The sequence below is a fragment of the Quercus robur genome, chromosome 6 (genome assembly GCF_932294415.1).
Source record: "Quercus robur chromosome 6, dhQueRobu3.1, whole genome shotgun sequence".
Lineage (NCBI taxonomy): Eukaryota > Viridiplantae > Streptophyta > Magnoliopsida > Fagales > Fagaceae > Quercus > Quercus robur.
The window spans coordinates 47041254-47058910 of record NC_065539.1 but is presented as its reverse complement, the minus strand read 5'-3'; the positions used below and the strand labels follow the sequence as shown (position 1 = coordinate 47058910).

Genomic DNA, 17657 nt, shown 5'->3' with positions numbered 1-17657 from the left:
TAGGCGTTGCAGTAGTAGTGTCACAACTCTCTAGTCTTTCTGTTTTATCTATTCAAGTTAACCAAAAAAGAAAAGTACAAATTTTGGGTGAAAAACTGAAAATAGGGACAAAAGTAATACGAAAAAGATAACTGCTTAAGGCTCATTAGTCTTTTCATTATGAAATAAGTCTAGTTTATGCTACTTAAAAAAATATAAAAAATAAATAAATTGTTAATTCATGCTTTTCACCCTATCTAATCTCCGGGTTGACAAAAATTTTCCATCTCACTTCACCCACCTACCTGGTTTTTCCTGCTTCAATTAAGTGAAGAGATGGAGATAAGTTTTGCTCATCCCACCTATCTTGCCCTATACCACCCTAAACATGAATATATATATATTGTGTGTGTTTAATATATATTTATTTTATTTTATTTTTTTACAAATTCTAATTCTATTACCATCCCAAAACACTTGCTTTTTCTCCCTAGCCATCTCACAATTATATCTTTTCCCTTTCAAATCAACCTTATTAATACATACAACCACGCACTTTTAATGTGATAGTCACTCCACAAGTACAAAGTTCTTGTAGAGGTGGGAGAGGAGGCAAGGGTCAGGGTTTAAATCTCAAAGAGAAAACTTCACACACACATACTCTTAAATTAAGCTAAAGTAGAATTTTTATCTGATATAAAATAAATAAATAAATAAATAATAAAAAAAATTAAAAATTAAAAAAAAAAATAAAAAAAAAAAACACCTGACTAATGTCTAGGCAACCTTCTTAGATATGGAAAAATACCTCCTACCCGGCCCTATCCCACTCCGTTTCAAAGAGTAGACGGGACGGAATGGAAACAGGAAAAAAAGTAAATATCAATATATCACTTCACCCAAATGCCTCATTTGCAACTTGACAATTATTTCCTGGGAACAAGACACAAATTCAATTGTGCAACTAAGAATGGAGCATGTGGATTACAATCCAAGGTGAGTTGCACTTAAAACTTCCTAATACACATATCCTCCAAAAATCAGAGGGTAAATGACTGGTTCTAGATTGCACTCAGCCAAAGAATATTTTACACAATCAAACATATCATAACTAATTTTCAGGTATAGAATTTTCATAACTTCAATCTAATCACAATTTCAATTTTTGTTTGCACTTCTTGACTACAGCATTTCCAGGATCCTCAGCAAACTGCAGCAAAACAAAATTCTTATTAATGAAGAGTCAAAACATAAAACACAAAAAGACAAAAACATCTCTACCAAACAACCTTTCGTTTTTTATTTTTCCTCTTTTCTTTCTTCTCTTTTTTGTTCTTCTTGTTATTTTTCTTGTTCTTGTTCTTGTTCTTCTTTTGTTTCTTTTCCTCTTTTCCTTCTTCAAAAGAATCCTGCAAAATTTGCAACAATTTGGGCAGTATTAAGTAGAGTTATCTCAATTACTATGACAGGATCAATTAAAGGGATGTAGAATCAAAGCACCTCAGTGTCACCAAAGGAGTCTACATGTTGAATAGTGGTTCCTGAATTTGACGTACCACCTGATATAAAAGAGAATTAGGAACTGATTTCCATTTGAGGACTTCTGCCATAAATTATATATGATGACATAAAAAAAAGAAGCAAACTAGACCATGGATGTGGACTCGTAAGTAGACAGACAGAAAAACCAAAATAACTCCAACTAAAATGTTCCCTTCCCAGACAGAATTCTGTCAAGCTACCTTTTTGGGGGGATGATTGAAAACGTTGTTTACCAATGATAAGGGGAACAATAAAGATCAAAGCAAACTTCCATAGGCAGAAACACAGATAGACAGGGACAGGGACATGGACACATAAGCAGATTGACACCAAAAAAAAAAAAAAAAAACTCCTAATAAATTGTTCCTTCCTGGTGTTAGGTCTCCCTGTTCTGGGGATGATTGAAAACGTTGTTAACCCAAAAGAAAGAGAACAATAAAATCAAAGCAAACTTCCATAAGTGCACACACACACACACATATATAGCCATGAATTTCATTATGAAAGTACAAGAAGGGGCACAAAAACCCCAGTGCATGGAATGTATACAAAAATAGAACCCACAAAAAAATTAACACAGAGCCAGCACAGTACACTCTATCTAACTTAAAACACATTCAGCAAGCTTTACAAAACACGAGCATAAAAAAAAATTCCATGGCTAGACACTAAAAAGAGAACTTAAAGGATCAGTCTCCACTGCAGTTAGGTTGAAAAAAAAGTATTCATGTAACCATAATACAAAACACTAATTCAGACAAATGTTCTTAGTTTTGCAAAATTTTTGAAGTTGAAAAAAAAAAAAAAAAAAAAAGGAATAAGACATGAATCATAGTTTATAAGCCACAAGTATCAAGATCAAGGCTAAATGGTTCACTCTTTCAAAGTCATTATGTCTCCTCTCCCACATCCCAAAATGGTTCCTCTCCATCAGGGGCGGAACCACTTAGAAGGGTTTCCAATATTAGAAAATTACCCCTAAATTTTCCTAAAATTTTCAAGAGATGTATGGTTCCCCCCCCCCCCAAAAAAAAAAAAAAAACTTCTCAAATATTAGATTTTTACCCCTAAAATTTTCAAAAGAAATATGGTTAGCCCCCCAAACGCTTCATATTTTTTGTATGACACTATCAAATTGAATCAATTTTATATTTGTTATTATTTTGGCCCCCATTCATAAAATTCTAGCTCCGCCCCCTGCTCTCCATTGGCTTTAAAATGGGATATAATCCAAATTAAAATTACTAAACGTTTTACAAATGTACATATTTATTTAGTTTATCATGAGCGAAACCAATAATCACCCAAAAACTATCATATATACTTGTTATACAATACTATTACACATGCATTTATTGAACTAAAATTATAAGTTCAAGAAAAAAAAAGGTTTAGCTTGGATTAAAGGCTTTTCTTATGCTATTAGAGTGTTCACCAATGCGGATGCGGAGCTGTGGGCACTTAGGGAAGGGTTATTAATGTGTAGAAATCTAAATCTTGTGGCTGTGGAAATTGAATTAGATGCTAAATTAGTGATTGGTTAGATGTCTGAGGAGTATAATAGTAATTTACAACATGCTGCTCTTATTTTGGATTGCAGGACCTTAATCAGCCATATTCCTCAAGTGAGGATGAGTCATTGCTTCCAGGAAGCAAATAAATCTATCGACGCATTAGCAAGGAAAGGTCCAAAGCTAGATCAAAACATTGTGTATTTTGATACTCTACCTGTGAACTTAAATTCTAGCTCCGCCCCCTGCTCTCCATTGGCTTTAAAACGGGATATAATCCAATTCATTGTTCGTATTTGGTATTTAACAAATCTAAAGACGAATACAGTGTCACGTCATTTAAAATCACCTATCATTCCTTATCTAGTTTTAAATATTTTAATAAAACCACACAAAGTAGTTTTTCTTATGCTTTCAAAAAATACAAAGATATTATGGATTTTTTTTTTTTTTTTTTTTTTTTGGGGGGGAATTTGGAACTCATTAATTTGCCAAAATGACGGCGTATAACCAAAAATTACTACATCAGTTGAAGACGCTGGAACCAATTTAAAAGATAATATTACAAAAAAAAAATATATTACGACAATCAAAAATAGTACTAAAAAAAGAATAGTATAGAGAAGGAAATTACAAGAAGGCAAAACGGTGCGTTTGGCATTTTGGACAGCGATTTCGACGAGATCGGGATTGATAGAGGCCAAACCATCAGGCTCCTGTAGCTTTCTTTCTAGAAACTTCGCCAATGCCGCCGCCTTGTTCGTCCTCAACGGTCCTCCTGGGTGCGCCAACCTTCAATTCAAAATAAAATTCCACTATCAATACCAAAAACCTAGAGTGGGTAATAAGGTCAAAGAAAAACCAAAAAAGGGGTACGTACTAGTACCTGGGTTGGGAACGGTGAGAAGAAGAAGGTAAAGAAGGGAGAGGTGCGAATTTGCTTCCTCTAAGAGCTCTTCTTTCATCTTCGCTCAGTGTTTCCAACTCCGATGATACCCCCATTCTCTCTCTCTCTCTAAAACTGTTTCTTTTTTTCTTTTTTCACTTTTGTATTTTTTTTGGAGCCGACGCAAATTTGATCTTCTGAGATTATATAGGGGTTTGTTTTTTTTTTCGGTTGTTGAAGGTGCCTACGTGGCAACGACGTCGTATATTGGCTTTGTAGATGCCAAACGGCACTGTATTCTTTAAATATTTTATTTATTGTATGCATAAGCTGACTGTGCACCAACAATGCACATCAAAATGATATTATTTATTTAATTTGATTAGGTGTTTTTTTTTTTTTTTTTTTTTTTTTTTTTTTATAGGAATTTGATTAGGTGTTTGGTCTACGGAAAAGTGACATTTCTTGCTTTTTCTTTTTTGAAAAGTAACATTTCTTGTATTTAATCCTAATGTCAGCATACTTTCGGAAGGTCACTTTTTTTTTTCGAAAGTAATTGGAAGGTCACTATTGATCTAACCACAAATACACGCTTATGACGTCTCACACTAAAAGCATTCCCAATGGGTATTGGGTAATGCATTTTGCATTACCCCGTAGCAAACGAAAGATAGCGTGGGTTTGAATGTGTATTAAAATTATAAATTATTTTATTTTTGAGTTTATTTTTGTTATTATTTATGAGTTTTATTGTACGTACTTTTTAGCAGTATTTATAGGTCTTATTGTACTATTTTAATTAACTTTTTACCTTTATTTACGGTACTTTTAACAAAATGTTTTCAATTTCAGCAAAATAAGCAGATCCCAAACAGACCCATATTATTCATCAAATGCAAACTTACTCTTTGCTTATTTTATTCACTTTCCTTTCTTTCTCCACTTGACCGATTTTGTGTTTTGTTTATCAAAAAAGTTATTTTATAATTATTTTAATGAGATGGATGGTAAAATAAAGGAAAATTTTGGCTTAAAAAAAAAATTAACATACTTACATATTTTGAAATTTTAACTGATAAATTACATTTTCTTTATGTTCTTAAAATGCATTTCAAATTTCATGTTAATATAATGTTATTTACTATTTGATCCAAAAACTTATTTCTTATGCATAATTTTAGATTACAAAAACTTGAAATTTAAACATTGATTTATGACATAACTATTAATCTTTGATTTTCTAGAAATTTTGCAAGTATAGAGAATATAAGAAGAAGAGGTTGTCCAATAGTAGATTTTTCAAAATTTACATCCAACAAAAATATATTAAATAGAGTTGTAGTCAAACTTTGTCCAATAAAGAATGTGATATAGTGAGTGTTTGAATAGGAATTATTCTTACGTTTGCGTTTTGCGTTTTCTGCCGCTTCTTTTTTTTTTTCACGCGTTTTTCTTTAGGGGACAATTATCACCGCATTGTAGCAACATTGTTCACAGGACCCGCAACCACTTTATTCAAAAAAAATATATATATATTAAAAATGAATCTCACAGCAATATTTACACATTTAAAAATTATTTTGTTACAGTGTTTTCAGTTTTCAGTTTCAGCAAAAATAAGTTATATCCAAACAGATCCATAGGATATATTGTTAAAGTGATGGTGTAAAATAAATTGTGTTTTGATGATGTAAAATGCATTTTCTGATCAGTTGAATATAGCTATAGTTACTTCTATCTTTATTTATTTATTTTTCCTTTTGAGCTTAAATCTTACCCTTCTTACAATTACTTTCAGCCAATCTCCAAGTTTTCCTTTCAACCCATTGACTGAACACAAAAGCTCTGGTACGGGAAGAGATAACAAATTGATTCAAGGTGGTAAACAAAACCAGGCCTTTTCTGGATTTGCTTCAATAATTTTCCCCAGCAGCAACCTTCGGCAGTAGTTTAGTAACTCACTTTCCATACCACAACAGCTGCGACTCTAGCAGACAACATACTCAAATCTTATCATCCCCATAGTAGCATAAGAGGAGAAGGCCTTGGGTAGCACTTAAACTTTAAAGCATAGCAAAAAGATGGGATGATTGGTGCTGCCATTTAGATAATTTCTTTCTTTTCTTTTTTATTAAATTAGACCACAAGAAATTGGAAAAGCAATGCATATTAATGGGTTAATGAAGCTTAACACCATAACTTTAATCATTTAGTATTCATCTTCCCCAACTCTTTTCTGCACTTGCTTCATTGCAGAATAGAAATATTACAGGCGACAGGCTCCCCATTAAAAATGCATCTAAAGGTAACGATATAATGTACTTGATAACAATATGGACAGGGGATGATGAACAAATTTGGGAGAGAATCAAATGCTCTCAATTTACAGCCTCTTTCTTTAGCCTAAAATCCTAAAAAAGCAGGCGTTGAAGCAAGAGGCCAATCCAATTGCCAATCCAATTGTATATTTTAGCGAAACGAGATCAAGTCATCGTGTAAACTACTTGAGTCTCTATGGAACAGTTGAGCAGGTGATGATGCCCATAAACATCTGGAAATCTTAAGTGATTGCACAAGCCTCTTCAATTATATCATCAATCATTGATTTGAATTAGCCAAACAAGAACTTGAAAATGTCACTGAGTGAAACAATGCCTTCCACTCGCTTGCTGCCAGCCTCCACAATGACAAGCCGTCTGACACCTGTAACCCAATATTAGATATGGCAGTTAATCTGATGTAGAAATTTCAAGAGGGAGCGACTGACCTATTGACAAAACCAAGTGGTATACAAAATTGGTGTAGAGCACAAGAAAATGCCATCTACAACACATTGATAAACAGTAACTCCCCATCATGTGTAATTGTCTAGAAGTATCAGGCCCCACAGACTCCACAATAGTGACAATACAATACACTTTATGCGGAGTTCAGACTCTAAATAATGCTCAAGTGAATTAACTTTAAGTGACCATGTTTGTTAGCATGCCAAGTAATCACAAGTATAACTGTATCCATTTGTTTTGATGATAGCATCACGTAATTGCAACATTGGCAAGCAAATGGTATTTAAACCACATGCACAACAAAATAAGAGCACGAGTGGCATTCCAGGGTATACAAAACAATATATACACAAAAAAGAAAAACAAGAACACCATATCCAACTTGTCTGTTGAAATAGTGCAATTAAGAGCAAAATTGGACGAAAGAACCATAGTTTTTCAAAAAGTTTTGGATGCTAATTACAACAATCTATTAATTGTCTTGCAACTTTGCAATCATAAGGACATAAACCACCATTTCTAACATATACTCTTCCCAAAATCCCTATGAAGCTTATGCATAAACCTCATAATCCTGTATTATGCATGTTCATATGATAATAGTACTACACCCTTTAACCCTATATCCAACAGCAACAGACAGGTTCTTTCAAAAGTTTAATCTTTAGTTGAAACAAAGAGGACATGCTTTAAATAGAAAATTATTAACAAAATAAGCTTTTACCTGGATTTGCCAATCGCTCCATAACTTTATGGAGTGAGTCAGAGCGCAAACACATCTGACATCTTTGACTCCTTAGCTCATAAGCAGAGTATAAATCTTGACCCAACTGCTGCAATGCCTAGAGAGAGAGAAAGGGAGAGAGAGTAAGCACCAAAAGGCAGAACTCAAAATATAAATGCAGCCAATGTAATTAGTTGGATTTAAGGCTTTAATTGAGTTGAAAATTAAATAAAACCATAATAGGGTCCAAAGAAAAAGGATTTTTGCCTCTATAAAGCTTAACAAAAATAGATTCTGTAAAAGGCTTTAATTGAGTTAAAATTTAAATGAAACCATAGTAGGGTCCAAAGAAAAAAGATTTTTTGATAGGTAAAAAACTTTTATTGAAATAGCAAAACTTCCAAGTATTCAAAGAAAGATCAACATCAGCATCTCAAAGAACAGAACTCTAACAAATCTAAAATAGAAGCACAAGGGAAAGCTTGGAGAGTTCTAGCCTATTCCAGAAAAGAAGAAAAGAAAAAGGATTTTGCCTGCTTAAGCTAAGAAAAAATTGATTCTGTAACCAAAGTCAAGTACCAGGGAGTACAACTTTCCTGTTGATGAAGGTGTGAAAAGGATATATTTTAAGTACAACCTTTGACAATATATACATTTGTAATTTTGTTTTTACAAGTAATAACACAAAAAGACAATTTTTACTTCAGGGGGAAAAAGGTGTATAAGAAAGTTGATCAATTCATTATAAATAAGTTACAGTCGTTACCTGATGAACTGTCATTTCATCAAGATTAATATGCGTATAAGCTCTGTCTTTAGCCAATGCTGTTATATCACTGTCAACAACATGCACAGATAATGAACAATATCCCGCACAGTCAAAGAAAAGGTAGCTAAGAATTAATTCCAAGCTTCTTAAAAACAAGCATCCCATAATTAAAAATATAATGAGACTTATATGTCATGTACTAACCTCCGACAATATATATCCAGTAATGAGTCATTGTCATCAACAATTGGTATTGAACTTACTCGAGCTGCAAAAGGAAAGGATAACACGAATGATAACAAATGCAAAAGCACATTTTTGCAAAAATATGGCTAAAAGAACCAAAGCTGAAATTTATTCAATTTGTCAAGGAAGAGTTCCTCTACCATGCTTATCCATAGGCTCAATGAGGTAAGGGAGGCAAATATAATCTCACAAACCTATCTTATATCTATTGTCGTGATAATAAATTTGCACTAAAGAATTATAAATGAAACTCTTTTCCACCATCAATCTCAATGAATTTTGCTAATTATTCTCCATAAAATTCATAGTTCATACATCATTGAAATCACTTTACTCTGTCTAAACTCAAACAAAACATACTTAAGGCTATCTGCCTTAATAGTGTGCTACAAATCCCAAATAGCGATAATAACAAAACTGCCACATGTGAAACCAGCCATTAGAGATGCATAGCAACAAGTGCTGTAAAAAAGTGACCAATGGGGGAAATGCACCATACTCAATAATTTATCCATTATAAATGTTTCAAGATATGGGTGACTGCACACTTCAATAAGACTTCAAGGTCAAATTAGAAAACAAACATTCCTTGGCATGAGACCACTGCACAAAAACAATAAAAAATTCTATTCCACAATGAAGTGTAAACATTTAATATAAAATATATATACACACACAAAACTTTAATAATTATTCATTCTACATATAGTTTCCATCAAAACTTCAGTAACACATACAGGCAGTTTACATACTTAAACAATACAAACATGCAGATGAACATCCTCAGTCCTCAGATTCATAATAATGTGTAAATGGGTATGCTGTAGAAAATCTCTTCCCCCCCACACCCCCCCCCCCCCCCCAACCCTTTTTTTTCCTTTTTCTCTGCATATGATGCAAGCAAGAATCCTACCTTGAACTAACAAATTTAATGCTGAACGAAGAGAAGCACTAGGTCTCAACATTGCTAACGGTTGACGATTTGATTCTCCAATTTTAGGAGCCCATGTACCCACAGGAATTGAACAAATTGGCAGTTGGAGGATAGGTAATGAGCTTGCAGAATGTCTAAAATATCGGCAAATACCTGAAATACCGTCCACAAGTTTAGTATTAAATGTGTCATTAGTTAGCGAGCTAGCTTTACAAACCTTGTACTATTAATTAGCAAGTTACTAAAAGGCTTACATTTTAGAATTCCAGTAAGTGAAGCAAGATGTAATAATTGTGGAAACGATCCGTCTTCGGAAGATGAATAGATAATGGGAACTGTGGCCACCTCATTTTGCAGTATCTTGAGAGCAACATCGTTCAAATTATCATTTGGACCAGCCTGCAATTAATAAATGATGAGGACAGTGGACAACGGTAAAAAATGCTGCCTTTCTAAAACAGAAAGTGCTGTGAGAAATTCAGTGATATAAAATCACAAGAAAAAAAATTGGCAAGTTAATCAACCCTGCAGTTCAATTTACGGAAAGAACTGCATAGTTGACCTCAAAAAGCTATAATAACTCTACATGCACTTTTGAACTTGCCATGGCACAGCAGTTACAACTCAAGCATCACAACAATAAGTGTCGACAGAGCCGTTACACCACATGTAGTCTGTGTGTGTGTTTGGTATAGCTCATTTTAAAGAAATAAAATAAGCTAGCTTAATGTATAAATTAAACCATAGATACAGCACCATAGTATTCCTGTTGTCATTGCATTTATTGTTTATTTACTAGCTCATGGCTGAGAGGCCATTTTCTATCATGATAGATTATGATTAAAGCCATGTATCAAACAATACTTAAGATTTACAATGGCACCTTTAACAACTTCAATAAAAATCTCTATTTTCTTTGACACTTTTAAGATTTATGGGAAGAAAATTTTTATGATGGCCTCTTCAAAATTGAATTAAGGGTTTCAAATTTCTATGTTACCTCAAGAAGGTGTCAAACACCTTAGTTTTATGCCTTCTTGAAATTGTCAGAATTTCTAATTTATCAAAAACAATGTTTCTAAGTCAATTAATACATGGAAAGATAGGATTCAAAATGAGGAAATTTGCTTAAAGATAGGGGTAGCCCCTGTTGATGAACAAATAAGGGAGAGCCACTTTAGATGCTTTGATCATTTTCAAAGAAAAGAGAAATGCACCGGGAAGAAAGAGTGAGTTGATCCAAGTTGAGGGAACAAGAGGTAGAGGCAAACCAAAAATCACTTTAGTAGAAGTAATAAAACAAAGACACGTCAATTAAGAGAATAACAAAGAATATGACTTTAAATAGAATAGAAATTTTAGAAAGGAGGAAAAGAATACATGTGGCCGACCTGACTAATCTAATGAGGATCCATAGCCAAACCCAAAATTTTGGGACTACGGCTTTGTTGTTGTTGTACATCTTGAAAAATATGAGGCATGTGTTGTATGAAAATATATAGACACATAAACATTCCCCACATACACATCATTAACATATCTCATTTTTGTAATAAAGAAAAAAAGTACACATCATTAGCATCTCTTGGGCATTATTAATCCACAGGGAACTAAAAAATGAAAATAGCAAACCCAAGTGGTCCATTTGCATGCTAGAGATAAAATCACACCAGATGCTACACTTACATGGATGAAACGCCTACGAAATGCTCTGCCATGACAATCGTTCTGTCTGTTAAGATACGCCTTTCCCTCTTTCCAAGCAGATATAGTATGTGTTTCAAGTTCTTCCTCTGTCAGATTTGACGCATTATTCCCAAGCTAAAAATAAAACATGAGTTAGCATGCTTAACAATTGTTATTAACCATTAACCATGCAAGTACACATATACATGAGTATATATTTAACTGAACTTAACAAGAAACTCACAAACAATAAGATCTTATCTAGTATGAATTGCACCAAATATTAAAAATCCAATAAATATATTGCTGACACCAAAAAAGAAACACATACACAAGTTAAATTTGTTGAATGCTGCACTTGCTTTTATAAGTAACAAAACTTTATCAATGAAAATTTTTGCCCAAGTACACATCATTTACTATAGGTAAAACACTAAAATTATATGTCTAATGCAGCATTTTGTGCATCTGAAGATGAAAATTTCATAAATACCATGGTACTAGACCTGTTACTCATACATATAAGTATACAGAGACAATTTTTTTTTTTGATAAGTAATAAGATATATTGATAAAAAGGAACACCCAAGTGCACCGGAAGTGAACAAGGGATAGGAAATCAAATACAAAAATTACAAGAGTCTAGGAAAACAATAAAAGAAGGGAAAGATTTATTTTGCAAAGCAAACAACCAATCCCGTAATGTTCTAAAAAAGAGAAGCTTGAGGTCCGGAATAGATCTCTCAGAATCTTCATAACTAATGCTTCAGATTTTTCCTTCAAAATATTACAGGGTAAGGAAACCCAAAGGAATAATGTCAAAAATAAAAATGATCTGAATAAGGTGAATTGGACACTCCTCTCCTACTGGTTATGTTCCCAAAAGGTTCAGCAAAAACTTTCTCATGTTTTGTCAAAAATTGATACTAGAAGAAAAATAAAACAATGTGACATCTAACAGGTTTATCTTACCTAGCCCATAATCCCTATACATGGCATATTGGTAGCTTCAAGAATAATGCATTAGTTTTATCGTGAAAGAGATCATAAAACGTAATAGCCATAAGAAGAGTTTGCACTTGGAAAACTCACTAGCAGAAAATGTTCATAATTCCCTACAAACACATACCTCTCTTAATATTAAAATAAAATCGAATGCACTAAGAACTCCAACAAACTGCCCCCTGCGGACGTCACAAAGAGGAGCCATCGGGATTCCCTGAAATTAGTTTGAATTAGAGAGATGCATATCCAAGCCCTTTCTTAGAAAATAAGTGAATACTCAAGAATACCAAAAACAAGAGAAAAACTACAAATGTGAAGGCAAAGACTAGGTGAATTTCATCCCACAATAGCTTTGATGAATTGACTGGAACAATTAACTCCATTATCAGCACAATGCTAGGTTACATAAAGGATGGACATGGATGCACAAGGGCCCCAATAATAAAGAGATTACTATGGAAATTTGTTTCTCTTCTCATCATTAAAGCTTTAATCTCCCCCACCCCTCCCCCTAAAAAAAGAATTAAAAAGACATGATCTGATTCACTTTTCAGAATTACCTTAGCACCTCCAAAATGCTAATTAAAAGTCACTGTAGATTCATTTCAGGCATGTTCATTATTCTCTGACATATATCAGATTAACAGTGTACATTGACCCAAGAGAAAGTGAGAAAAATTTTAACCCTCTTTTCCCCTTTTTGGGTTAGTGGCAAGTGAGGTGATATTGGTAATAATCCAATACATGTTTCTTAGAAAAAAATCTTTCAAAATATGCAGAATTGACTTTAACTCAATTCTAAACTTGGGGGAAAATAAAGTAGCTACCTGCTCATGTAATATGTGGAATGCTTGCTTCACTGGTAAATCAACATCCAAAGCAACAACCTGTAAGCTAGATGTTTTCAAATTGGGAACAAAAATGACTAATTCACGGTGATCAACATTATATAGACAGTAAATTGTGAGTCTCAAATGAAGGCTAATGGTAAAGCATCCAAACCTTGCCTGACTCAGGAAGTAACTCATAAACAGTGTGATTAGTCAAAAAAGCAGATATACGTAGACGGGATGCCTGTAAATCAGTTTCTGATATGCTGGGCACTACCTCAGTCAGTGTACCATCTGTAACTCGGACCTGCATTGTACATCAGAACCCCAGTCCACTTATATAATTCATAACAGAAGAACCTTTTTTTTATATAAGTGGAAAAGATACAGCCCAAATGAAGTTAAGGGTTCGGCCTGGGTCCACTGCCCCAATGCATTGGACCCAATACAATTCGGACACGTCCAAAATATGCCATGTGTCCACATCGTGTTGGGTCTAGTGCACTAGAGCACTAGACAAACACAAGCTTAACCCAAAGTTAAATGTTAAGATGCAACAGAATACCAAAAGTATACTGTGAACCTATTGTTGCATTGGATATGACAAGGTAAGACCATCCAAAAGATGCTCACTCAGGAAACATGAACTGGTACTTACTGATAGTTACGATTGACTTAAAAAAATAAATAAATAAACACTTGCTCCATAGGCTCATAGGTTTTCAAATAAGCAAAGCTTGGCTGGGTGTTAAGAACACTAAAGTTCAAACAGTTCCTCAAGTCAAGCCCACAGAGACATATAGATATCGCTAAGACTCCTGACTTCCAGCAAAATCAAAACAAAACAAAAGACAACAAGAAGAGCATAAGTATCATGGTAATCATGATTTCAAACATATGGTATAACTGACTCACCACACGCCGAAAGGTTTCAGTATCGACATCCATGTCATCCGTAGACAGATGTAGCGTGTTCACAATCCCATATTCACCAGTCACATGATGTTCAGATTCATCATATCGCCATTGTCCATCAACATAGAACTTGTACTGCATGCAAGATAATCCACATATAAGGACATTCATGTCTGTGAAGAATCAAAATTTAAACATCTTTACCATCAGAGCATAAAATGTGTATGCCTCACTCATGGTAGCATTCTTTGTTCAAACAAAAGGAATTTCTGAGGCTTAAATTTATTTTGACAGATTCAAGCACTTTTAAGCCCATATATCAGTATAGTAATAATTAAAACCTTAGAATATAATTTTAGAAGAAATAAAAGAAACTTTGCTGGTGAAGAAAGAGTTTATTTATATTGTATCAGTTTTTTCAGCCACAAACGCACTCCTTTCTACTTTATAACCATGCTTGGTATGCTATAGTCTTGTTTCTTACACCTTTATAAACAATTTGAATCACCCAGAAATCCATTCCACTTCTATATTGCCAAGATTTAAAAACAAACGACCTTGATGCAGAACTTGATAGAAGACCCAAAAGGTAATTCCACACTACAAATGCACAAAGTTTCAATGTTCTCATTCTAAATAACACACAAGTGCGTGATTATGCGTACACATGCACATAGTAAAAAAATCATCAATGGGGACACAACTCTAGTGCTCATGAGTATACAAAAGGGCACCTGAAAAAGAAAAGAACTAAAAATCAAAGCCCAAAGTTTTGAACATCTATAAAATCAAAGACCCTAAAAGTCCAAAAGAAGGATGAACCAAAACTCACTCGAACAGAATTTTGAGAAAACCCAATCAATGTCAATACTTTAACTCTGTGAAAGCTTAGATCCATTTATTTTGTCACAAATACTTACACTTGAAACTTCGTCAGGGGTGAATACCCTTGGATTACTTGGAAACTAGTTCTTGTGGGTTTTACTAGCTAGAGGCAACTCCAAAGGGCTCTTCTTTAGAAAGTTTCACCATGTTATCCAAAAAACAAATCATATCCTGCCTACATACAACTCTATCTACTTGAGAACGCGTGGCCATTCATGTGTATTTGGGTAGCACCCACTTGGCTTTTCTTCAAATAACTTGCCATAAAACAATTTGCTTTCATTCATTTTAATCGCTGTGAAGGAGAACTGGTTCACAAACCCTAATTCAAAACTAGCAGCCTTTTTGGTTTTTTTCCTCAATAACTGTCAACCCAAATATTCTCTTCTTGGCAGAAATACATTCAACCAAATTCCACAGAACAATACGCCTAATTACGGCCAAATATTTCATTTCTTTGACGATGATGATAACAACATAAGAAATAAATAAATAACAATACCACGAAGTGATTAGGTACATCCTTATATAGATGATCTTCTCGATCTGCTTCAGCTCCTGATATAGATCTCACTGTTCTTAGCCACAAGCCTATTTACTTCTTCAACCATTTCAATAACTTATCGCTTTTTGCCTCCCATTCTACACCCTAGAAGTGCTTCAGCACTAACCCAAATCTTCAAACCCATTGTCAACAAGTCAAATCACGACCCACTATAAAACAACCCCCAAGTTGCTAACACAAGCTTGACAATTGAATTCGCCAACATAACCATCATATCATAAATGCAAATATCTTAATAACATGATCCAACATCAAATTCCACACGGCATTGCTTCAAAGTACCCCAAAAAAAAAAAAAAAAAACTAATTACCCACAAACTGACCTGATGGTATCCAGGCAATAAGCCATAAACAGTTTGAAACACGTTATCACAATTCTCAACGGGCAACATCGGCACAAGCTGAGCCCACCTTCACAAAAACAAAAGCACTTCCAATTAAGCACTTTTTCAATAAGTAAAAACTAAACTAAACTAACAGCATTCTATAACAATCAAATAAAAAGTGAAAAAATAAAACCAAAATAAAATCAGAGACTCACTGTGTGAAAGAGCCACAAAGAAAAACACTGTTTCCACCATGTCTCCAAACGAACCGCATTGGGATTAACACTGTGCCCGGAACTGCGGCTTCTTCCGGCACAGAATTCATGTTCGGCGAAAACATTTACCCCTGAATTTCTCAACAATTTACGAAGAAATGCCCCTCCAAGAAATCAACTTTCTTCTTCTTCTTCTTCTTCTTGCTTCTTCTTTTTTTGTTTTTAACACACAGCTCGCTTTATCTATTTACCATAACAAAACCCCCAAAAAAAAAAAATCAAAGCAAATTCGCTGCAATTCAGTACAATCCCTAAAAAATACAATAACCAAACCCTAAAAAAGTTCAAAATTTTTCAAAAGAATGAAAAACCCCAATCACTGCTTACCAATTATCAACTACTACTACCACTACAACTCGTAGTTAACAGAACGCAAAGCTCGGAAATGAAATTGTACGAACAAACAAACAAACAAAAAAATCCCTAACCCTGATAAAAAAAAAAAAAAAAAATTTTGGGGCAAAAATCACAAACTCACCGTTTAGATTTTAGAGCACCCCAAAACGACTTCGAATTTGAAAAAAAATTAAAATTAAAATTCTATTTCAGGAATTGGATTCGAACAAGCAGAGAGCGAAAGAGGTTAACGACAAAAAGATCGAAACCCTAAATGAGAAAAAAAAAATTTCCAAAAAAATTAATAATAATAATTAAGGAAGAAGAACAAAAAAAGAAAGTGGGTGTGAAAATCGAGAGGGAGCGATACGATCGAATCTGATTTGGAACCCTAAAAGACGAAACTTTGAAAGAGATGTTTTAGAGAAATATAAAAATAAATAAATAAATAAAATTATTATTATTATTAAAATTAAAATTTTAACCCAAAGTGAAATAAAATAAAAAATAAAAAATAAAAAAAGGAGGTCTACTCTATCAAACTGTCTAAAGCTAAGCTAAGAAATTCTAAAACTTGTTTTTTTTATGTAGAGAAAATTTTACTCTTTTTTTATTATTATTACAGTGAGGAATGAATTATGAGTGGTAAATAAAAGAGAAAAATTGCTGTGTGTCTCATGAGACGTTGATGGAGTTTTTATGGTTATATGTCTAAAGTTTCAACACGTGCGGCCTGCCAAGTGGGAGCCAACCAGAGATAAAGTATTATTATTTAGTTTTTTTATATTTATATAAATAATCCAATGAAAAATATTAGATAATAATAAGTTAATTAATAATTGGAAATCATTGGGTTTTTTTTTTTTTTTTTTCTAGGGAGAAATCAATGGGTTTTATCGCCCCATGTTTCAATCCATTTATTTAGGTGGCATTTGTATTCAGCGTTTAAGAGCTACATTTGCGTTTTTTGCTTCTTCTTTTTTCTTGGAGTTGTAATTGTTGACTTTTTGTGTAAACAGTACACATCAATGGGTCCATGTACTGTTTACGAGACTCACAAACTTCACTTTTTAGCAACTTTTTCATTAAAAATATATCACACAGTACTATTCACACATTTAAAAATTATATTAGTACAGTATTTTCAGTTTCAGTTTCAGTTTTCAGCTATATCCAAACAGACCCTAATATATTACGGCCACTTTATTTTCTTTTTTTCTTTTTTCTTTCCTCTTTTAAGTAAATGTTATAGATATAAAAACAAAAAATTATAATAGTTTTCACAACAATTTTTTTATCAATAGGATTGAATTTTAACAAACCGCCACTATTTTATAATAATTTTGTTTTTATTATCAAATTAAGATACCAATCAATTTTTTGTGTAAATGAGGTTCGAATAATTCTGATTCACAACAGTTAAAAATTAAAATAACAAATTTTTACTTCTCCTCTAA

At 33.3% G+C, this 17657-nt stretch overlaps 2 protein-coding genes across 3 annotated transcripts; both read right to left on the bottom strand.

Annotated features, from left to right (window-relative positions):
* Positions 1-873: 873 nt before the first annotated feature.
* LOC126689099 (H/ACA ribonucleoprotein complex subunit CBF5) lies at positions 874-4107 on the bottom strand. Its single transcript, XM_050384148.1, has 5 exons — positions 3919-4107; positions 3667-3824; positions 1480-1538; positions 1269-1388; positions 874-1189 (listed from the first exon to the last, which is right to left on the bottom strand). Exons 1-5 carry the CDS (start codon positions 4032-4034, stop codon positions 1130-1132), a joined length of 513 nt encoding a protein of 170 aa, XP_050240105.1. The 5' UTR covers positions 4035-4107; the 3' UTR covers positions 874-1129.
* A 1960-nt stretch (positions 4108-6067) lies between these two features.
* LOC126689098 (sucrose nonfermenting 4-like protein) lies at positions 6068-16634 on the bottom strand. 2 transcript variants are annotated; one of them, XM_050384146.1, is made up of 14 exons: positions 16192-16634; positions 15805-16047; positions 15587-15674; positions 13814-13948; positions 13071-13205; positions 12896-12955; positions 12193-12282; positions 11064-11198; positions 9632-9776; positions 9357-9530; positions 8402-8465; positions 8195-8264; positions 7429-7546; positions 6068-6621 (listed from the first exon to the last, which is right to left on the bottom strand). In XM_050384146.1, exons 2-14 carry the CDS (start codon positions 15927-15929, stop codon positions 6530-6532), a joined length of 1431 nt encoding a protein of 476 aa, XP_050240103.1. In that variant the 5' UTR covers positions 15930-16047; positions 16192-16634; the 3' UTR covers positions 6068-6529. The 2 variants fall into 2 exon arrangements, with proteins under 2 accessions (XP_050240103.1, XP_050240104.1); XM_050384147.1 differs by having other exon boundaries at positions 16343-16634.
* Positions 16635-17657: the final 1023 nt, after the last annotated feature.